General features: G+C 37.5%; 1 protein-coding gene across 3 annotated transcripts in view; it reads right to left on the minus strand.

The window, feature by feature from the left end:
• ABCC4 (ATP binding cassette subfamily C member 4) overlaps positions 1-25,041 on the minus strand; it is a 141,679-nt gene that overhangs the window by 56,120 nt on the left and 60,518 nt on the right. For all 3 annotated transcript variants that reach the window (XM_040055754.2, XM_040055756.2, XM_040055755.2), the window contains exon 20: positions 7,901-7,980. In XM_040055754.2, coding sequence (XP_039911688.1) covers positions 7,901-7,980 — 80 coding nt within the window. The remainder of the gene's footprint in view (positions 1-7,900; positions 7,981-25,041) is intronic.

Genomic DNA, 25,041 nt, shown 5'->3' on the forward strand with positions numbered 1-25,041 from the left:
TACACTCTGTGACTGACAGCAGAATTAAAGTATTTCTATGTACTGTTAAGTGTTAGAAATGTTAATGATTTTCAGAAGTCTTAAAACTAATCACTGCTCTGAGACACAGAAATGATAGGTTGCAATAATGCTTAAAAAGTCAGGGGAATACCTATAAACAGTAATAATATAAATTCCCATTCAGGCACTAAAACCAGCAGTAATATATACACAAAGAAGGACCAAAAAGAAAAGGACAAAACTACAGAATATAAGTTCACTTGCATATATAAATAAATACACTTACAGAATATTTCTTTGCTTTCTTTCACACAAAGAAAAAAGCAAACGAGAAAATACCTTCCAACAGATATGAACAGCCCCAAATGAATAGAATCCCTTTCTGGAACTTTTACAAATTCCACCTAAACCAATGTGGGGAAATTTCCAAGCCACACAGAAGAGGGGGAACATCACTGGACTTCCATACAACTATCCTGTTTTCTATTATTTGAAAATAATCAGATATAGAAAACAGAGAAGCCCGTTTGCAGAAGAGATGTCTTAAACCTGACTGTAATTTTGTATTTACAAGTTCCAACTATCAAAATACTGCAAGGAAAACTACCATTAAACCTCAGTCTGCTCAAATGTTAGAGAAATTAGGATAAAGACTGTACCTCACAATGCTCATATGTTCTAGAAAAAGAGAAGACTGAATTCTACTAATTGAAAACTAGCTTTATTTTTCAGAGCACTATATTTAAATCACCTGTATTTCACATTTCAATGAGAAAATGAAAGGAACCCAGTACAAAACTATGACCTACTTTTACCACATAAATGGAGAAGGGCAAAAACGAAAATGAAATGAGTTAAGAAAAACGAGAAAAGCAGTAAAGGAGGCAAGAAGGTAATGACACCACATTTTGAGTATTATTTCACCTTCTTTCCCATGTTAGATAAAGGGTTGCATCTTCAAATTTTATTGCTACCAAGTAAATAAACACCCTAAAATATTAAAGCAGCTACATTATGTTCCTACACAAATTAGTTTTTATACAGTAGTGATCTCTGCTGCCTTGACACTAATGGGTGGAGAACTGCTTGTATAACTATTCTTATAAAAATTCTACAAATTAACATAAATAGAAAAAAAAATTTAAAAGGGGGTGAGGCAAAGGCTTAGACTGGGGATACTTAGCCACTACAGTGAGAACAGACCCTTAGCCTTCCATGGAAAATAGAGGTCCATACAAAAACAGGAATTCACCCATTGGCACTGACTCCAGACTTAACGTATTTTCCCCTGTACACACATCACCAATCTGAGTAAATATTCAGTCTGTATGATGCAAGATACTCACCCTTCCATTCAAAGGAATGTGAGGACAGGTACAAAAAAAAGAACAGCAATAGCTTTGGCACAGATTATCTCCCACTGCTGGTCACCATCAACAAGACTAACTGGCTACTGAGATTTAACAATCAAGGCTTTCAAGGACAGAGGAAGAAAAGGTCAATAAAAAACTGCATTATTTAGACAAGTGTCTGTGCTAAACTCACAGCCTCTGCATGTTCGTCAGGGAGATACAAATGCAACCCAAGCTTCCTCTCTCTCCACTACCTCCCACTCCTTTTATTTGTTTGCTTGTTTGTTTTTAATATGAGTGTGGGGTTTATTTAAAAAAAATACCAAAACTGAAAGCACATGCAAATACTGCATGACCACAGCAAAAATTAGGATCCTACTGCAATGATCATTTTAACCTTTTCTGAAATTAGAACTCAAAAGTTAGCAATGAAAAAAATATATTTTTCTTTGGGTTTCAGCTGGTCTTTCATCATGCAATAGCCAGATTCCCTGCAATATGCATCTTGGGAAGGTACAGCGAGAAAAAGTCCAGTAAGGTTTCAGTTGTCAAGTGTAACCAGGCAACTGTTTCGTGTTTCTTTAATTTATTTATTTTTCATTTAAACCTCAGCACAGCAAAACTACCATGATTCAGCAGAAAGGAAGCTAAAAAATATCCAAGGTATCCAAGCCACAGGTCTGCACTATGTACCAGGCTCAACAGAGTATGATGACATTTAACACAGATCCCACTACTGGTTATTTTCTTACAACACACTTATGATCATATTTTGAATGCACACATGCAAACACATGGAAAGAATTATTCTTTAACAAATAAAAATACTTACAACTTCCACATGCCTACAGACTAAACTCAGCTAAACTAGAAAAAACAACGCAACAAACTCCTCAGGAATCCCACCTCTCACAGAAAGCACAAAATAACAACGTCATTGTTAAACTAAAAGATCCTGGAATTCCTTCTACACACTTTCCCTGACATCCTCACACAATAAAATGCAGGGGTCAGTGGTACTGAAACAAGGAACGGCAGTTCCACTCTTGTGCACATACGAAAGCAAGTGACCCAAGCTATTATTCCAGTCTGAGGAACTTTTTGTTCCTAATATCCAGATGCAGCCGCTTTTTTTTTTTCCCTTTCTCTTTTTTTTTTAAAAGAAATGACTGTGGACACCTCCTTCACATTTTCCTTTTCTTCAGTATTTTCACTTCATAAAGCTGCAGTCAATGTGTTTTGTGCGTAGTGAGAAGGGAATGGCACATTCAGTGGTGGTCTCAGCCACAGCCTACATTGGTGGCTCAAGTAGTCTCAGGATTAGGTCTTTGTGTGTGATGAAAGGATATGAAAAGTCAGTTATTTAAACTCAGTCAAGCTGTTGATTTTGGGGAGGAAAAAGGTTTTGCAATTCAGTTTTCCTCAATAAATCACTGCCCTTTTTCAAGGGCAGCTGCAGATAGTTCACATGTTCACAGTGTTTTCCAGAAACAAAACAGATCATGATTTTTTTTACCCCTCCCCTCAATCTAATGTAGGATAAGAAATCAAAATGAAGGGGCCACACCACATTAATTACTCAAATTCACTTGAAACTAAAGCAGAAAATCAACTCTGTTAGCAAGTAATAAGATCACTTAAAAATTACAAGAGCAAGAAACTACAGAGAAAACCATCCCTTTAAAATTTACCAGAATATTCTACAAAACCAAAAGGAAGTCTGAAATATATTTCACTGTCCTATGTACTCAATCAGTTTACTGACATAATTTCCAAGCAGTAGCTTATCAGTTTGGGTACCCATCTGGCAAACTCTGAGATCAGAGTTTTAAGATGTTAAGCCTCTGCAGATCCATCTTGAGTCAGAACAGAATTCAGCCTTTGACGAGCTCTCAAAAATACAGCATCCAAAATAATGGCTGCTTAGGAACATCTAGGTTAATGTGCATAAACCACTATTAAATATATTGGATTCTCAATTCTTAATACCCCCTCATTAACTTTAATTCCTAATACCCCTCAAAATTTTATTCTATTTCTTGGCTGACCTTTTCCCCGATTAGTGCACTGTGTTCTATTAGTGCTGCGTTGAGCTAAACGTTGCCCAGACAGGCTGTGGACGCCCCATCCCTGGAAGCATTCAAGGCCGGGTTGGATGAGGCTTTGAGCAACCTGGTCTAGTAAAAGGTGCCCCTGTCCCTGGCAAGGGGTTTGGAACTAGATGATCTTTGAGGTCCTTTCCCACCCAAAGTATCCTGTGAGCCTATAATTTTAAGCTACAGACCTCGCACCTACCAGTGAAGTCCCCATCAACAGAACCTTATACTCCCACAGAGGTTAAGGCAGGACATTTATACCTGAAGCAGATGTCTAAGTCCTCTCAGAAAGTTTTAGAGCACTGTAATGGCCTTCACACAAGCAGTCCTTTACCTGAGGAGATTGTAACTTAGCTAGAGAACAGCTGCCAAAACCACGTAATTCCGATTAAGAAAAAGAAAATGAGATGCAGACTGAGGCTAAGGAGGCTAATAATAATTAAAAATATGTAAGCTCACAAGAAAAAAAACAAAACCTCATCGCCTTCACCAAACGAGTTCATTCAGCTTTTCAACTATCCTAATTAGCCTACAAACATTGATTACTATGGGATTTTACAAACAAATTTAATGCCACGTTTGGTAGAAACAACTAGTGTCATAGTGAATATAGCATTGTTCCCCTTTTTAGGATATTTTACTCTTTTAGGAGAACTAGTATGGAACCTTATGGCCAGCCAGAATTCATTACAGAAGACCCAGGCTTAGACTTCAGATCTTAAAGCTGTTTCTTTGTTTTGTTTTGCTTTTTTTACTTAAATGAGCTTCGAACTGGACTCTAAATGTCTTAGCTGAAACACCTAACTTAACCTTTGGTTTCTTCTCAATTTTTCTACTTCACATCTAATCACAGAGTTCTGTTCCAGCCATGAAGTCAAACACAGCCATAAACACACTCCCATAAAAGAGACTTATTTTTAATTCATAAACCTTGTGGATACAGCAGTAACTTCCACAAAACACAATCAGCTGCACTACCATGAGATGTTTCATACGCTGTAAAATTTGTAAGAAGAAAGGAATTACTGCCTTCTAGTGAGGACTGCTTCTCTTGCTTCAATCTCTCAAGGCAGGCGCATTATAGTTTCACGCACTTCGAACCAAAGAATGAAAAGATGGCAGAAAACTTTAAACACAATGCGAGTTGCTACTTTGGGAGTTATTGCAAAGCAACAGTTTTGCAAAATCTAACCAGATTTTCAAAAGAGTACGCAAGGTTCATGATGTATTTTCATGCTGCCACACACCTTTCATCTCTGCTTTAACAACAAAGTGTACAGAGACTATCCACTGCCTTGAAGAGAGTCTTTATTCTCCTTAACTCAATGGAAGATGTAAAAAATTAAACACTTCCTGTTCAAATAATTAATTTCCATCCAATACAGCTGTCTAGACTAATAATGCTCACTATGGCTGTAGTGCAGTGTATAAATCTTATTACGTACTCCAAAAAGAGTATTATCAATTTTTAGCATTGCTTAAAAATCTGTATTTTGTATAATTACAAAATTCTTGGGACTGGAAGGTGGCATTTAATTATTTATTTATCGGTATTTAAGTTGGCTCATACAGACTTTTTGAGTGTCCAATCACACTGAATTTATTTGTGCTGAAATTATACACTCACTTGCCAATACAGTAAAAGGGTGGAATGCTGCACAATGATCCCAGCAATAACTCTGAAAAACGACCACTTCTTCAATGCAAATCCGCTCAAGAAAAGCTTCTACACACAAAGTAAGATGAACCAGTTACTGCATTGTTTATTAAGTTTCACTTGATTCCTCCTGACAACCATTTAAACAATGAATGTTGGGAAATGTCTCTCAAAGAATCAACAATAATGGCTGGGATCAGAGCTTTTATATCCAGCTAATACTGTTTTCAGAGAGGAGAAAATATTTCTTCCTGAAGGGATTATAAGAAGTGTTACAAAAGATACCTGCAAACAAAACAAGTGACAAAAGATCTCTATCGTAATTGGTAACAGTTATCCTTTGTAAAAATCTCTGCTTCATCAGAAGTAAATATATCTTTGCTCTTGAATTTCAAAAGCATCCACTAAGCAAGAAGCCTGCCAATCAAGAAGAGTAAATTTTAGATAACCTGCCAAGAAGAAAGTGGCTTTTTTCTTATGGGTAGCATTATTAATCAACAGCAAGATTCTAAATTTTCTTTTCTCGTGCCAAATAGAGCAGGCAAGCTTGTAAAATATACTTTGTTTTTGGAAAGCAAAAACTTTTCACTTAAAAAATAAACTCCAGAATTTGACAAGTAATTCAATAGCCAATTAAAATAAAACCAACATAAATTAATCAAGATGAAGGGAAATGTTTACCAAATGTGGTTTACAGTAGGAGCTTGAAAGAAGAAAACAATCCCATCTAGAGAAGCAGCCTTCATTCTTTCATTCCAGACCAGTTCAGTTTCGGAAAGCACACACTGCCTGAAGGATCTAAACACTGGTCCATAACTAGGTTTTCCAATGTGCTGGTAGATGATTCAGTCCTCTCTACCATGTGCCATGCACACAGCATAGACACTCTCTCAGCTTTCTTTTGAAGCAGATGAGTTTGCTCTGTCAAAAGTAATACAGCGCAATTCTCAAGACAGTTTGATTCAGGGTCTGCTCCCAAAAGGACGTATGGACAAGATCACACCAACTGTGGCTCCTTTTGCTTTTGCAGACTCCTGTAACATTTTCCCAGCAAATTCTGCATCCTTAGACAACCCTACATGCCTTTAAACCGCATGCCAGGGCATGCAAAACACCCACTCAGTTTCTCGCAACAAAACCACCGTGCAAGTGGTCTTGCAACACAACTCTCACATTATTATTGTAAATGCACAGAACTAAAGAAAATTATTAATGATTTAATCTCAGGATCACAGGACCCAGAGGATGCTCCGGCCATGAGCAGTACATAGTCTGAACACACACAGAGTAGTCTGCTGTAAAGGGGACACACTAATGCACATCCAAACCCCTCTGGACCAATGGACACTGTACAGGACAGATGGGTTTGACTCTGTGGATGCAAACTCTGTGCTAAGAGAAGAGTATAAGGACTGCAGGACAAACTGAACTTCCAGTCAGAAAGAAAGGCACAAATGTAGAGTCTCAAGACAGCTGAAATAAAGTAAGGTACTCTGTCTAATAAGACAGTCAATGAGACTGAAGAAGACTTGCAATCTGTAAAAACAGTAAAAAATGAGCTGTTTTTATGGAAAAACTATATTGCATTTTCAAGAAGAATTTAAATTAATTTAAATTAAATTAAGTGGCCATGAATTAAAAATCCTAATATGCACTGTAAGCAACTCCCTAACTCACAAACAAACCCCAATTTCTGTAATTGATGGGTAAGATACACCATGTTCTTTTCTTCCCCAAAATGACCCTTTAAAGTGACATTGTAAAAATCTGAAAAATAAAACATACACCTCAATTTCAGCTACTTCACTGAACTACAAAAAACAGTATCTTAATAAGCATTTTTACTCCTTGGAATGATTTTTTTTCCTATTTTCAAGAGTTCAGCAAGAATAACATGATTAAGCTGCTAAACCTGAAATGTCTTTTGTTTATTTTTAAATAAGTCAAAACACGGTTTAGATCCTGAATAAGTTATCTTTAAGAGACAAAGCAAAGCTAGCAACAGCACCTTAAGAAACATTTCTGACCTCAGCATGACAGGTGTGATCCACTAAGTGGATCCAGATAATCCACTAAGTCTTTTTTTATCTAGCCTCCACAATTCTGTGTATTCTGTGATTCACATTATACAGTACGATCATTCTTTTTCAGATTTATCCTCCTGCAATTTTTTATAAGAAAGATTAATAGCAACTGCAACAGAAAAATTACCTTGATGTCATATATAATCCTTTATCATTTCATCATCATCAAAATCTCAATGCTTTGTCCATCTTTCTTTTCTGCAGCAACTTATTTCACTTGTTCCTATTAAGGCTATTATATTCACCCTATTACTACTAATCTTTTCTTTGTAAATAGCCACACCTATTTTAATCCGAAATGGTGTGGTAAGCATTTGATTCTTTGTGGAAGTAGACATGTAATTAGGTTAATCTGTGCTATCTTTTCAAGTGAGCTGATTGTTTCTTTACTATGGACATATTTCTTATAACAGCAATAAGCTTGCCAGATTGCTTGAAGGCAAATCAGGAGCAATTTACCAAGCATGTAGCTACTATGAGCTGAAATCTTGACATAATAGCAAGCTGTGTGTAGCCACTCCTACCTGCCAGTTATTACTCATGCTAGCTTTTTACTGACACGTTAAATTTCTACCGCACCTTTCTCTCACAAACAAGTACTTTCATTCAACTCAGCTACATCTGTGACAGATAGCTGATCTTCAGCAAAGCATACAGGAATCTAAATGCAGAATACAGTGCAGAAGTCTTGGACAGCAGCAACTGAATTACCTGCATGAAGTCCAAGAACGTCAATGGAAGCAAGTCATCCAAGTGGCCAATATCTTTGGAGAAACGATTTAAGATTCTTCCTACAGAAACAGGGTTGAGAAGAAAAACAAAAGGGAAGTAAATATAATTCCCAAAAAGACACATGTTTTACCATTTCAAGAACAATTAAAAGGAAACAGCTGGACCCCAAAAATAAAAAGACCATTTTGGAAACCCTCATGAAGGGAATCTTCTACAACCACTGCAATATATTTTGAAAAAGAGTATTTTTTTTACAAATGCCTTCTACCCAAATATAAAACCTTTACTTAAAAAGCTAGAAAAAAAAATGTAAATGAGTTCTGAAGATAATATTTCAACAGAACTGAGCAGGTGAAATACACATGCTTTATATGCTTAACATGTGCAGGTAAAGGTATACAGTTCAGACAACTTAATGCAAGTTTCATCAAGCAACATCAGCCAGAATCTGCTCCTATCCTTGACTAAAACTCACTAGTGCATGCATGTCTCAGATAGATCATAGCTGATCTAACTGATCTCCTTTAGCACTTCTATTCCCACCCCTCAACATTATACATGGATTCAAATTGTGGGCATTTCTAAAATAAAATCTGAGATAGATTTGCATTCATGCAACCTTACATTTATACTTACTCAAAACCCTGACAATACTGATCTTTATTAAAGCTAATAAAACGATTTTTAATCTGCTGTCAGCGAAGCATTTATATTTCTCTATTTTCCCAAGTTCTACTTGGGTGAAAAAAATCAGTTATATCAAGACTTCTTTAATAATTAAAGTCACAGCACTGTCACCCATAAGTGGATTAGTATCTTTCTCTATTAATCAGTATCTCTACTCACCGGGAAAGAAATGAAACCAGGGGCGGGAATCTGGCCATTTCTAAGGTGTGTTATGCCCATACATGCATTCACATTGCTTTGTTATCTGCGTATATCTTGATTCAATTATACTTTTAACTGGTACAAACATATTCACTGCACTGGCAACAAAAGACTTTTTTTTTTTTCTTTTCAAAGAAGCTCATTAAACTGAAAGCAAGTTTAAAGTTTCCACAGAGTGCACTGGCTACGTAATTTAGAGATAAGAGATACTGAAGTAACTTCTGTAGTAACCATCAAGCTAGTTTTCTGCTCATAGCCCTTTTCCATTCATTTCTTTTTTAAGGGAATTTCTGTTCCACACCAAACAACACAGAAAACATTGTCTTCTCAGGTCTGGGACACAACTCTGAAGAGAGATACTGGTGGCAAAAAGCTTGTTCTCAGTGCTTCACTACCCAAAGCAGTTACTTCAGGCAGCCAACAGCAGAATTCACCCTGTTTTTAGGTTTTGCACACAGGAGGAAGGGTATATAGCAGCACAAGACTCAGAAAAATCTCTTTCATCTTTTTCTACTGGGAACAACACATGAGGATGTTCCCTTTTACTTATACCGGGGTAGATACACCAGAAAGAAGTCCAAGGCAATTTTTTTAAAAACTTTCTTTTTCCCATGATTTTCTCACATGGAGACCGGTCACAGAAGAGTGATCAAGCACATGCTGCATACATGATGCACTAAGGCTCCTTAATATCCTTAAATATTCTAGGCTATTTCCACATGAACCAAGACTTTACTGGCAAAAAGAAAAAATTCATTCAAAGAGGTTAAATGCTTCCTGTTGATAGAGCTTTCCTTAGCAGCGTGTCCAGGAAGGGCAGATAAGGGAAACTAGGTGGAATAACAGATTGGGCTCAGGGTATTAGAAATCTGTTCACAGCTTTGTCACTTGTTTCTTGATGCCTTAAGTTTCAGCTTTCACATTTTCCAGATTCTATACTGTATTGGTGTGTAACTCTGAACTTCATATAAAGTGTTAGCAAGTTCTCTTTGCAGGGTAGTTAGACAAAACAATCCTTTTCCAGCCTGAGAACCAAGAACACCATTGCAGCTTCAGGCCCAAGAAGTATAAACAGTGAACTGATGAAACCAATCTAGGAGGATGGAACTTCATTACCTGAAGATGTAATTGTACAATTAACACCAATATGTAAATGGACAAAAAAAAAAACGTATAGAAGTGTGAAAACGTGTGATCCATCGTCCATCATGGGCGTAGCCTCGGCCGGGCTCTTGTACTGCCCAAGGTGTATCCTTTGAAGGCCTTTTAATAAACACCTACTTTATTCCTTTAACACTGTCTGGCCTCTGTTCTAGGCAGCTTCTCAAGGCATCGTTCTGAGTGACTTCACTTTATTTTACAGAGCAAGGATCGCAGCAAGGAGAGGTGACAGTGCTAAGCCCCTCCACAAAAAGCTGTGAGACCCACTAATGACGAGCTGTACACAAGGGCTAAGGATTATTCCCAGAGTGAGCAAACCCCACCTGACTTCAGCCCAAGCATGACCTTTTGCCTTTTAACCCCAAGTAAGTTTTATTTGTAGTGGTTTCAGACTTATATAAGAAGCCGTTGCGCCAAGGCCATCCCACGTGCCAGTGCCAGGAGGGCAGCAAGGTCACTCCGGCTGGCTACTCCTCCATGGCCACAGCAAGGTCAGCCCAATGCTGGTGCCTCCAGCAATCGAGCAATGCCAGCACATCCAGTGTGACTGCGGCTGTCCCCGTCTTCCAGTGAAGCTCTCTGAGCACCGTGGTCAAGACAGAAATCTTAACTGACGCAGGCTGTCCCCGGCAATCCCTGATTTCACTGTCTCTTCCATGTTACCACCAACCGCTTCAGCTCCCAGAGGTAATCACGCCGCTAATTAATTGCCAAAACTCTATTTTTTTGCAACTGCCTTATGAAATTGTTAAGAATGACAATGTTTCTACAGCCTCTGTTTTGACAGTTCTGTGAGCTGCCACTAGTAAAGTGGAAATTAATCTGATGTTATCAATAAAACATGAAAACATCTTTTAATCTGCCTAATCCTCTTTAAAATGTAAATACAGTAATTCTGTAAAATTACACTGACTAAAATTTGAGTAAGCAAAAGAAGTGGTATATGAAAAAGACAAACCTTGAAAACTGGAACCTTTCACAGTCCACCTAATACAATTAAACAGTGACAACATGAATCAGTTGCTTCCCAAATAAACATTAAAGTCAATCTCTGATAGCAGAGCTTTATTGTTTCTGAATTTTTATATTACTGAAAAATTCGTCTTATTAGTGTTTACACATAGAAATTCTGGAATATGACACCTGAAGTCATTAAGACCAGAAAAATCTTTTGCTTATTGCTAAGAGGTGTGTATCTCCCTCCTCTGCTGCTTATCTGGTGACCATTAATGCTTTTCTATGGCTAAAGGCGAGTGACAAACCCACAAGCCTTAGCCTTGTTTCTGTCATTGCTGTTCTTCAATTTTATTGCCTCAGAGACAGTAGAAAAGAAAATACAAGTCTGGAGATGCATTTAAGATCCTGTTCACACGGATGTAACTGAACTGGCATTTTATACAGCATGCCCTACACAGAAGGAAGCTACAGTAGCCCACTGAAGCAAGCAAGTTCCTACGCCATGTAGCAGGGACAGCAATGAATCTCCAAGCAGAAGTGCTAGGCTTTGGAAATATATCCACAAGATGCCCCATAGCCATTACAGTATTGCATTCAGAGCAATTGCTTCACTTAGAGGGATGTCTACAAGTACAAGAAGTCTATTTCACAAGGTATGAAGAAACAACTGTTTCCACTTACTGAAAGCACAGTAAATCAGTGACTTGCTTATGCATTATTAACCACGCAAGAGAAACCATTCCAGATTTAAAAGTTAAAGTACCTGTTCGGAGTCAGGACTCAAAATGTTTACAGTTACAACTACAGCTTCTACCAGAATTTGGAAACCTAACTTTTGAGAACGGGTCTTTGGAAACATAACATTTGAGAATAAGGCTACGGAAACTGTTGCACCTGCCATTCAAGAAGGGCAGGAGCTGCACAACTCACCTGTCCCTTCACCCTGAAAATTATGTTTTCTCTCCTAAATCTTTAAATCCTTCTCTTCTAAACTTACAGACTATCAGCATTACCTTGCCACCATAGTTCATATTTCCAAAACCCCCAAACTCCTTAAGTAAGCATTTCTGAGATACATAAAAATGCCAAGAAACAGTAATTCTTAGATCAGTCCAGTATATCCAGTTTACGAAAAATTTTAAGCTCCCTTAATACCTACATCTTTTCTTTATCCCAGCGAGGAGCTACAAAAGCAAAAAAAAATACATTACACCCAAAATTTTAAAGTCAGATTTTACCAAACCACTAACAAAAAAAGTCTTTTAAGGAATCAAGGATTTATTATGCCAATGTTACAACAGCATCCAAACTGGTGAATAGTATCTGCTATTTAGATCACTCAGGCTTCCACGCGGTGTGTAGTGTTAGTAGCAAGCTGCAGGAGACGTGCTCTCTTCAGCAGTCTTATGTTTGGTTTTATATCAAATAACTTAATCAGAACACACACTGTTGTTAGATTTCCTCCGAAGTAATTAAATAACGATTCAATGCCAATTAATCACTGTTAAATAAGGGTCTGTCACCAAAGTGCTATGTACACATTTCAGACTATTTAATGGTCAAATACTTGGCAGTATCAAAGTTAAACAATGATTCATTAAACCTCCTCCCCTACACAATAGTTAGGCTAAACTTGAAGTGAAAGAATCAAACCTCTTTTGTCCTCTGTGAAAAAGACATCAAACATCACTATGTGATATTCTTTTCTTCCTTGCTCTGTAAACTGCTTTAATTGCACAAATCGGAATGTGTTCAGGTGCTACAAATCCTCTTTGCTCCTGCAGGTGCCTGCTGATACTTTGGAATAGTTGTACAAACCTATCATACAAATAATGAAAACACTTGACTGTGCCACACCTTTTTAAAATGTTTATACATACTTTATCATGAAAGAAACATAATCCAAACTGAATCAACACTCAAGATGTAAACACCAGAAAAGGAATTTTTTTTTAAACAAGAAACTAGGATCCTCCACTGGAATAGCCAAATGCCATCCACAGTATTCAATGTTGTGCAACCTAAATTCCAACGACCCTAAGAGCAAGAGTACATTATTTCTAAATGTATTTGGCACTTCTGGTATACTTTGTTGGTCAGGGCATTCACTGAAATACTTCTGTGTAACACAATAGAGTAGGCACATTGATTTTCTATACCTTGCAATGAGTTTACAAAACCTTTATTCCCACTTGCTTCATCACACATTGCAGAAATACTTTGCTGCTACTTCTCTACTTCATTGATTTGCCTCTTTGGAAAAGAAGAAGGGTTTAATAAAAGGGCCTTCTACAGATAGAAAGGTTTTGCCACTTGTTTGTGCATGTGTGTGCACGGGTGCACACTCTTGGAATGTTTTTCCCCTCAGAGATCAGACTAATCCTCAGTGCAGGCAATTTTAATTGCATCACACTTTTTATTTCAATATGCAAATGTTATTAAAAAATACTGCTTTGCATAGTAACCTAAACTGCTCCATAGCAATTGGCCTAAATATCCCTATCCATGTACTGCATTTACCAGGGGAAAAAAAAAATATTCAAAATCTCTTAAGCTACTCTGAAACAGTGAGGCCAGAACACCCTCACTGTCCAATGGAGAAAAAGTGACATTCTCTTCTGCTCCTTGCTGCAGACTCACAGAAACCTGTCTAAAGGCAAGCAGCAGCGTTAAGAATAGATTCAAGAAGTTACTTAGTCATTTATGTGCAACTAAACATAAACAACCCCAACTAGGATTGCACGCTTGCTTGAAGGTATGTCATGCCAAGGAGAGGCTCACCAACTTTGGATGGATCCCTGTCAGACAATCCCAAAGCACACAGTGTGCAGCCACTGACCTTGCTGAGTGAGCAGAAGCCCCTCGTGTCCCCCACCCCCCTGACACTGTGGCACCACAGCCGGGTGCCACCGCTGCCTGCAACAGCCAGTGACCCCCAAGAGAGGAATCCTGCACTCCAACAGCCCCAATTACAGGCCCTTCTAAACGGACACCTGGTAGCAAAATAATGCTCTGAAGTCTATGTGTGGCAATAAAGGCACACTCAAAAAGCAGGAATAGAAGAAACAGCCGTACAGAGAACCAGGTACATTTAAACACCCATCCGCTGAACGGCATTGAACGCGCTTCCCATTCTGTCTGTGGTACAAACTGGCAGCTCCCCACATATCTTGCTGTTAAGCTGTGGCATTCAGCAGCTGATAAGCCTTTACCCATGCTCAGTTCACACGCACAAACACACACACCCTGAAAAAAAACCCACAACCAAACAAGTACTGCAACTACAAGCAGCCTGCCGTTTCATCAAAGCAATGACAAAGTGGATTGTCCATATCAAATGCTGGCAGGAAGCAGACATTACATCAACCTTGTAAAATACAGCTATGAAATCAACAAAATAATTAAAGATGGATTACGGACTTTGAAAGGAATTGTAAGTTTGCGAAATATTTCTTCAGAAAGAAATCTGGAAATGCATCTCCTGCATAGCTGTCAATTACTGATCTACTCTGGCTTTTAGTCCATATTTCTACAAAGAAACGTCAAAAGGTCTGTTATCTTTTTTTAATATATGTTTAGCACCACATGTCCACACAAACTGCCATATACAGCATTGCTGTCCTCCCCACAGGCATCCTATAAATATAAATAAGAAATTCTACCCCATTTTTTTCTTCAGCAGTCTGAAACTGATAGGAATATTATCACTTTCTTAGACATTTGCAAATAGGCACAGTGGCGCTGGGCCGAAATATGCTGAGATCATAATATCCATTTATCTAAACTGCCAGCATGTAATGAATTCAGGTGGGAAGCCTTCTATCCAAATTAATTTACTACTTGAAAAGGACTTTTTACACAAATGCTGTCAAACAAGAAAACAGTTAGGAAACCAGAAGAAAACGCAAACACTGTGTTTGATCTTATTTTTAAGTGTAGGATTTAAAGGAAGAGGAATAACTATAATAAAGATAAGAATGGAAAACAGGCTTCTCTGGAAATGAATTTTTATTTTTACCGCTGATGGAGACATCTACATTACCTAGTATGAATACATTGATCCTAACTGTACAGTTGTTTCTGGAGCTTTCTAGTCCATACATACTATTGATTGGAATTACCCTGCTGTGGCAAACCAAAATAGGTCAATGCTCTACACAATTTTTTTTTTACCTCTGTGGTAATTTATGTGGTACAGTTGATTTGTCGTTTTTTCTGCGTGTACTCAGAAGAGCACATGTATTAACATCTGTTATCACCAGCTAAAGTCTCCTCACATAATATACAATGCAGAAATTTTAGCTAAGGTCTCCATTAAAAACGTAAGCACACAAAGGAAAAACCTCTTGACTGTGTGGAGGAAGGGACAGAAGTGTAACTTTCCTTCTTTCTGAAACTGCTTTCTTGGCAAATCTCAGAATACCTTCTGCATCCTGCCTTTCCAATTGTATCTCATTACCCATTAACTAAGTTGGTTACAATTCCAGATGTAATAGCATTTACAGAAAAGAATATAACTTTGGTGCTGTATTATACTCACTAACAAAGTGACCCCTTTTAAAAAAGAATGCTAGAGCTGGGATACTATATTCATCAGCAATTTTCTAATTACTGATCCCTGAAATCACACCCTGTAATTGATTGTGAAAGGAAGATTCAAAATTTAAAAGTTCAAACTTCTGGCAAAATATAAAAGTTTTATGCTAGAACCTGAGTACAAAACTACTTCTTTGCTTCATAATTAGAATGACAATGGAAGCAGACACCTGGAACAGCCCCCCTCCCCCCCCCCCAATTCCTGGAGTAATTTCAAACTTCTAATATGTAATCCTGTGATGAAGATTGCCAGAACAAAGTTCTAACCATTCCAGAAGTTAAGCTCTGGATATCCTCTCTGTTTAGTTTTAAATTCATCCACTGAAGCAATTTTATATTTAAAAAAATGCTACATTTAAACATACTGAAACAAAAAAACTCACAACCTAAAATGACGGCAACAAATCTAATGTACTGCCAAAACGCAGTAGAACTTAATTTCTGCTGTATGCTTCAACATAAGCAACATGACTTTTAAGGCCCATTTTTAAGGGACACAGTCCAACTTACATAAAAAAAAAAAAGTATTCCTTTAGAGTGGGGTAGAGGAGAGTTACAACTGGCCTACCTACTCTTCCAGAAGAGAAAAAAAATCTTAAAAATGGTAACCATTTACAACTCTTTATCAACTGGCATTTAAAAATATGTCAAATTATACATTACTGACAAAATTCTCCATTGATTTACACCACCTTCTTTTTCTATTTCATATATAAAGTTACTTCAACTTCTCACCACAATGCAAACAATCTGTATAACAGAAACCTGAAACATTAGTTATAAAATGTAGTCTTATACTGACTTTCTAATAGCAAGATTATGAATTTAATTCTTCACTAAAATATTTATCCACAAATACACCCAATTCTGAAAGAACACCTGTGTAGTCTAGTTCTTTCTGCTACAAATCCAATTTGGGCTAAGAATATATCCCTAGTGCTGTTTTGCTGGAGGATGGGCTTACAAAATATTAAACAGAATACTACAAATCAGGATGGACTGAAATATCTGAAGAGTATTTAGTTACTGGAATACTTACACGAGAGGAGAAAAACAGCTAACAGAGCTATTTTCATATTTGGAAGCTATATATAAATATATATCAATGCAAGAATTAAAATAAAAAATGGAAATATATATCACCTTCCTGGTAAGGCTTTTCCAACAACAAAAAGGAATTTTCCTTTGCTATTTATACTATCAAGACTTGATTCAGAATAGGCTTTAAATAGTGCATTTCAGAAAATACTGGCGTGGATCTCACATAGCTCTTGCAAATCCGCTCATATTTCTTGTTTTGCTTATCATTCTACCTCCAAAAGATAATTCTCATAATAAGAATCTTAATTTATAATGTTTCAATGTTTTTCTCTTCCTCCCTTCCTTTTTTTAAATCGGTTTTGAAGCTAGAGGGGTTCAATCATCACTGCAGTCTAAAATAACAATGAAGAAATAGGACATTACTGAATAAAAAGCATTTGACTCCTGAAATCTTAGTTGAAACTGCCATCTGGTTACCATTGCTATATGGTTATCATCCCAAAACTAAATAATATGCCATATTTTACCAGTCATATATTCATATTCCCATTCATCTTCTTCCCTTTTTTGGAACCATGAAAAACGATTCTACAGGGACTGTTTCTTCTGCAGAGAAGTCTATAGGGTCTTAAATCTTGGGAAAGCCAAGACTTCTGGCCTCTACCCATTCTGAGGACAAAGCCTCTGGACAGGCCACACAGCAGAGGCATTTCACATCCTCATCTGACACTATAAACCCTTCTCTTTTGCTTGGCATGTTCCTTCAGTTTGATCATTCATTTTTCTTTAGCTTCAGTTTCCTTTTCTTTCTATCTTCTTCTGGAATATGTGGTTGTTTGGAAAGGAGGAATTCCCTCTAAAGTTCATTCCTTAAAAACCTATGTAATGATTCCTAAAATGCATTTTCCTTTTTAACTACCCTTACTATAAAAAAGCCATTAGTAAAAATTTTATTTAAAAAACACATGGGTTTATCTATCCACAATGCACAATGGAAAACACTGGGTAATTTTCAATGGATTTTTTCCTGCCTCACCTGGAATGTCATTACTACAGAACTCAAGAGATATTCTAGTATAGCTATCAGAAAGCTCACTTAGTCTGCTGTGCAAATAATCAAAGCATTCTCTTTGAAAACTTCCTTTGTGTTAAAGAAGACACACCCAACACCCTCGAGCCTCATGAAAATAAATATTTTGCATCAATCTGAGCCTTTTTACACCACACGTTGGAGAAAAGTCACATAACATTTGCTAACAACTATATTCACAACTTAGGTGCCATTCACAAAATAAGATATTGGGAAACCTGTCATCCTGTTTAAAAAGGTACAGCCAAGCCCAGGGGTGAGGACTTACAAGAGAGGCAAAGGTGGGGCAGAGATCCAGGGGTATGTGTTATTTTCAGCAGTCATGGAGAATACACTGAAGGTGGGTTGCCCACCCCTCCAGCAGGCATGTTAATTCTCTACTACAGGGGCTCCCGCTGTAGGTCTCCTTCAGTCCCTGCTCTTGAAGCTACTCACCCTTTGGAAAACTCAGTACAAAGTATGGCACCAGAAGAAGGCAAATGGGTGCGTGCCTGAAGGCTACAGCAATCAGCATGGGAGGGACTACAGCTGGAATGAAATCCTTTGGGTTTTTTGGGGGGCCTAATTTAGGGCACAGAATGGATCCTTTCCAGCGGAGTAAGGAGGGATGACTTCACATACTCTTCTGTTTTGTGACTGGCACCAAATTCCATTTGCAAATCTTGCCTGAGAAACAACCAATAATCTTTTGTCTCAGAAAAGCTGAAGGCAACCACAACCCAAGAGTTTTATTCCTTAAGTTATGTCCAAGAGAATATACATCTAGTCTGACAATGCATTTCCTTGGACCACTGGCTTCTGGGGAAAAAAAATCACAATAATGTAAATTTCTTTACAGCCTAAACTACAATTAACAATGCTAAATGAAATCACATAAGAAAAAAACCCGCAAATATGACCTCTTCTCTACTGTATATTTCATTTATCACATTAAAAGAAAGACATTTCAATAATTACATTATTAAATGCTAAGCATTTTTGAAACTTATACTGCACTGCCTTTAACTCTGCTGTACTCCTCTACTGGGCAACTACTAGAAAGCGTCATCTCAGAAACAAAAAAGAAAAATATACTAGAAATAAGCAGCTACAAATGAGAAGTAGCTGCTGACCACACTAAAACATTAGTTATGCATATATCAAAACCAAAGAACCTTTAATGTTTATGTATAAATATACCTTACATAAATCCCCACAGATTTTTTGACAGCTGAACACTAGAGGCTAAATTAAAACCATATGCTACATAAATGTTGCTTAAACTTAAAGAAAAAATCCAGTAATTTCCTCTTTTTCATGGCTTTTAAATAATAAGAAACTTAGAATGATAAATATGTTAACAGCAACATTTCTTCACTTCTCTGTGAACACAGAAAAAATTTCACACACATCAAGGAGGAAAAAAATTACTTAACTGAACCATCATTCATGCAGAAGTGAATACAATTTACAAACCCTTTTGGTTTTGTTCAGTTCAAAGACAGACTTCACTGTGAAGCTCTGATTTACAGCTGTCCAGCAGTACGAACTCCTAAATAAATAAACAGGCTAAAACAGAAGAGTGCTGCTTGCAACAAGGGACTCCTGAGAATGTTGCCATTTGTTGTTTGCATGTCAGAAACACCCAGAAGAGGATTAATGTATCTGGAACAGGAGGCAGAGCCTCGCTAGGACACAGGCTGGACCATCATGTAGCCAACAGTGTGCCCTGCCCTGAAGAGTTTGTTGTGTCAGTTAAGTGAAACCAACACAACCGACTACAGAAGGAATAATGAGCTAGGGGAAGATGGAGCAGTAAGCTGGAACAGAAAGTTGCAGGACAAGATGTGTTCTAAAGTACAGGAACACAAAGGGGTCACGGAATTAATGAGCTTTCCCCACCCGTATGTTTAACTGCTGTCAGTGTACTGCGGTTACAATGCTACTGGTGCGTCCCAAGAGATGATTTTAAGATGAAAAAGTGCCAGCTTGTGGATGAACTTTAGTGCACAGTGAGCAGGAAGTTACAAAGATGTAAGCATAAAAGATAAAAAAGCAAAATTATGAGGGAGGGAGTTAAAAACACTGGAATGTGCCAGCTGCTCCATTTACCAGGTGCAGAAATAGTAAAAGCTTTGCATGGGGAGAAGGCATACTCCTCTCTACAATTGCTGTTAGACTCCCTCACAGTATATTGGGGCTGTAAGAATAAGAAAAGGTCTTCCCTCCATCTGGCCCTGGCGAGCAGCTGCAAGACAGAATCATGAAGAGACAAGCTGGTAGTCACAGTCACAGACCTCACCAAACCTGGGATGTTTGGATATTGAGAGAGCTTTTTGAATTTCTGCCCTGCTTGCATGCTTCCTCTCCTTCACCCTCAGCTTCATTCACTGCATATCCAGTCCCCATTTTCTCTTCTCTCTCTTCCTTCAACATTGGTTCTCCCATTCTCCTTCACCATGGCACAGCACAAGCTCTAGGTACAAGGGTCATCCCACACGCAACGAAGGCACAAAGCCCAATACAGCGAGACACAGGCTAGGAAGCGTGGAAGAGCTGGGGACAAAGCAACCGAGAACAGAAGGAGCACACAAGGTGTTTGCAACACTTAAAACCAGAGAAGTGCCCGAACTGATGTTTTGGAAACGCAGAGTAACAAAAGGAGCCAGATAGGGGAATAACACACGTGCCATAAAGGCAACAGAAAGGGTGTTTTACACCGAAAAACAGGAAATACAGCAAGGGAGAAATCAGGTTCTGAAACAGAACTATGGAAATCAAAAGCCAGCGTCACCTGAAGGAAGATGGCAAAGTGCATCCAGCACATGGTGCATAACCATAGGCACTGGCCACATACAGACCATTCACAAGGCTATGCTCTTGACAGACGAGGGAAGACTTACATCTATTGAAAGAGATGAATTTATAAAACAATCCAGTGGATTTTAGTTAGTTCTTGCTTTAAACTGCTCTTATAGGAGCATATTTCACTCTGCTAACTATAGAACTGCAGGGGAAACAGATGGTTGTGTCTCATTAGTCTTCAGAGTATACTCTGATTAGTTTGCTTAATTTCATTCACACAGTCTTAAGATTTCACAAGAGCATTTAGAATTTCAGGTAAAGGAATTATCGGTAAGAGTTTTCTTTCTTCCTTCAAAATATGTCTGTCACTGGATTTTAACAGTTCACTTACTTATGCACTGATTTTTCTTTTCCTGACACCCATTTTCACCACAATTTGGTTTTGTTGCTTTTTTAAACCAGCAGCTTTTCTGCAGAAAATACATCAGATACATTAGGAAGAAACAAGTTCCAGGACTGTAACAAACGGGACAACTAGAGGAACCATGTAAAGACTGTGACAAAAATACTTATGACTCAAGTAGCCATATCCAATACATAAACCACTATTAAATCCTCTCATGGACCTGAAGCACAAGTTTTATTTTGTAATATGCATTTAAAATCTTGCAAATAATCACTGATCATAATCTGACCCCAGACATTTTGGGAAAGGTTCTTTCAAAACAACAGCTTTGCCATTAGACACCAAATTTCTGATAAGGCAAGAATGAAATGGAACAATAGACATATAATAATGAAAGCCAGTGACAGAAAAAATATCTTGTGTTTTTGTTTCCCTCTTCCCAAAACAGCATGAGCACAGAACGTGATTCTGGATCAATTTGCAGACACATTGTTAAAAGATATGAAACAAAACTGTACCTCCAAGCAAAAGAACCACAAAAGGCAGAACTGTGTTAATAAACCAACCACTATTAAAATTAAAGAGTATTAATTAGTAACAACTTAGAATAGTAGTTTATTTAATTAGAGTATTTGGAGAACTCATGTTGGCTCTGATAGTTTTCAAAATGTAGCTTAACTTTAGAATACATATGAAAAGCATTCAATAAACTTTTCATCACAGCTGAATGGTATTTACAAATCTCTTAATTTTCCGAATGTCTATTTTGTCCTTGCCTGACTCTAGAGAAGAAGTCCTCAAATAACAGTTCACATTCCTAATATGAACATGCAATTCCTAAAATTCCTAGTGGTCAGCTATACAGTGAGCATTCCTTCAGGAAGGGCTCATGAACAAGTTTAAGTTTTTAGATCACTCTAAAACCTTTTAGGACCTTCTCGACAATTGGGGGTTCGTTTCTTTGTTTGTTTATTCTGGTTTTCTGAGAATGGAAATTGAAAATGCCTCTTGACATCAAGGTTTTGTAACCTTTCATAATCCAGTGTTGTCCTGGAATACTGTCATATTACAGGTATACAAAATGCTGGGCTTATGAAACAAAAGTCTCTAACACAGCACATGGTCTATTCTACCTTCCAGAAAGTTTCTTACTTCAACAGTAAGAAATAACTGCTCATAACTGCAGACGTTATAGACCACAATAGACGACTTGGCATGATTAGGACCTAAATTAAGTTCAGACATCGCAAGTCACCTGAATTAGAAATCCAAATAAATTTGAAAAAAACATCCAAAGTATGTTGCAAAACTGCATCTCTCAAGTGTTACCACTTTCAGGGGTTACATTCTTTCCTCCTCAGTGCATTCAAACACCCAAAGGACCATTACACATTCTGAAAAGAGATCCTAGATGAACTGAAAAGTTCTGGCATCAGACAATTTAAACTAGCTGTGAAACCCCTTGAGGAGGTATGAATCATCTCTGAGGTCTAAATTAGATTATCAACCAAGTGAAGCAGCACGGTAAATCTACAATAAAAGATGAATGCCTACAGGAAAATATTTTTTGCCCCTAGTGGCAGATGCTTGAACTCTAAAGGATCTGAGACTAAGCTCTTTGTCTAAGCCTTCCTGACAGAAAACAACTGAAATAATGTTTTTGGTTGGTCCAACTTTGCTCCACATGCCACATGAAAACATTATCTAAACCCTGCAAATGAAAGTATATTGTCACTTCTAAACCAATTGAGGATCAAACAATTTACAGAAACCAAGACTTATTTTGCTGACAATTAAGCTCTATCACCAAGACTTGAGATTCAATGAAATTTGACAATTGTGAAGAAAAAGGCTTTTGTCTGACTAAGTCTGAAGCATTTGGAAGAATCAACAGAAAATCAGAAGACCAAATTAGATCGAAAAGCCTTTGAGGATAAAATTCACTAATTAAAGTAACTGCCTTCCTTGCTGTTTCCTCTCTGAATCGCTTTGGTACCACAGCAGAAAGGCATACAGCAAGAGGAAAAATTGGTGTAAGGAGCAAATGTGACACCCGTCACACTTCCTCTTACACCAAGAGCATTCTCTGTCCATCCTGCTGGTCAAGTTCCATTATGAAGAACCAACACCCCTTTAAAGATGAGATGAAAGTATAAACCTCTGCTTTGCACCAAATCTGAGAGGTATGAAAGGTCTTTAATGCCTTCCTTCTTCTTCCATGCCAAAACGTTTTTCTCATCACATTTGCTTTGCAGTAATCCAGGTACAACCCAAAGCTACCAAAGTGCTGCAGGTCACTAGCTGGAGTCAAAGAATGAATGTTATCCTTCTGTTTTGCCAAGACCCATAAAATCAAAGAAACACAGAACGGGGCCTGGGTTGAAAGGGACCTTAAAGCTCACCTAGTTCCAACCCCCCTTCAGTGGGCAGTGACACCATCTACAAGATTAGGTTCCTCAGAGCCCCATCCAACGTGGCTTGAACGCTTCCAAGGATAAGGCATCGACAGGCTTGCCTGGACAGCCTGTGCCAGTGCTTCACTACCCTCACAGCAAAGAATTTTTTCTTAATATCTAATCTAAATGTACTGTCTTTCAGTTGTACTAACTTGTTCTCCTTCTGCCCATTTAATTGAACAATACGTAAGATTTCTATTCAAAACACTTCCATGCCCATTTTAAGATTAATAACAAGTACTCAACAAGCATTTTAATGTTTTGCATCACATGAGAAGTAAAAACAACAGAGGCAGAGCAGGAAGGTATTAACAGATTAAGCAGAGCTCACAGCATTTTAAGCTAAAAACATCTCAGATCATTTAGAAACCTGGTATCTTGCATTCCACTAAACATTTGTGTCTCTACTAAAAGCACGTAATAATATTGCTTTAGTATGTGGCTAAGATGGGACAAAAATTAATTAAATCCTATTTTTCCACAGGAATGTTTCTATTTTTTCAAGTAAACAAACACTTCTGGAAAGCGTCAGATTGGACATTTCCACTCTTGAACACTCAGCAGGTGAACAAAATCATCTGTATAAGCCCTCATAATCTTAGAGAAACACTTATTTCTGAACAATCACTTCTAAACACTGTCCTTAAGCCTTCGGTAGTAGCTGAGCAACACTGGTTATTAAATTGAGGTGCAGCAGAGTTTATTTTTTCTTATCTGAACTAAAAAAATATATAAGTTGGGATTGTTTTTTCCATTTTTTCTCTTGGGGATTTTTGGGGGCTTAAATATAAGCAGCATTCAGTGAATGGCTTTGAATTCAATATTAACTCATACTTGTAGCTTAATTATGAAAAAAGATCATTGTCACTATGTATTCAGAATATTAAAACTTGTCAGCTTTATAAAAACCTCAAGGCACTTTTTTCTCTCAAATTTGGCTTTATTTTGAAAGCACTCCTTAGATAAGATTTCTTAATATTAGAATAAGTCTAGCATAACTAGTTTCAGTTGAAAATACTGATAAAAAAAAATCTCTATATTGTTAGTTTAATAGAAAAAAAGATGGACACTTTTAAAAATAAAACCATCTATATTTTACAGGTCTGAGGCTTTAAATTTGCAGAGGTTTCTGCAGGTATTTCTTGTCTAAAAGGAGCATCAAGCAATAATTATTTTTTCTCCAATGGTAAGGGAACATTAGGTGACTAAAGGTGAACTACTAACTCTTCTTTAAATCATTTCAATATTTTTTAGTCAAGAAATATCAGAAATATTCTGGAAAGCTAACTGTAATTGTTTACTTTTGGCTAGTTGTTGAGACAGGAGAGAGGAGGACTGTTCTTCTAACAGGAGACTGGTGAATTAATGAAAGGAGAAAGGAAAGAAGTATTATACTAACCTCAAGGAAAGCATATGGGGCTTTACATACACAAATCTATTTTTTAAAAAGAAATATTAAAAATGTGATTCATTTCTTTTTCTTAATCTAAGTGGCACTTTCCAAATCCTAGATACCCATAGTTAAGCACAGGGACTTAACTCTCTAAGTGAAGACAGACACCACCTCTTTTCCAAAGATCAGCATGACAGATTCTAAACAAAACAAAACAAAACAAAACAAAACAAAAAAAAGCTCTAGAATAAGAGAGGAACAAGAGAGTGTAAAGTCTACAGCTTTAAGTATTCACATTGAAAAGGAGAGAGCAGGGAAAAACCTAACAATGAGCAAATGCCCCGGCAT

The sequence above is a fragment of the Hirundo rustica genome, chromosome 2 (genome assembly GCF_015227805.2).
Source record: "Hirundo rustica isolate bHirRus1 chromosome 2, bHirRus1.pri.v3, whole genome shotgun sequence".
Taxonomy (NCBI): domain Eukaryota; kingdom Metazoa; phylum Chordata; class Aves; order Passeriformes; family Hirundinidae; genus Hirundo; species Hirundo rustica.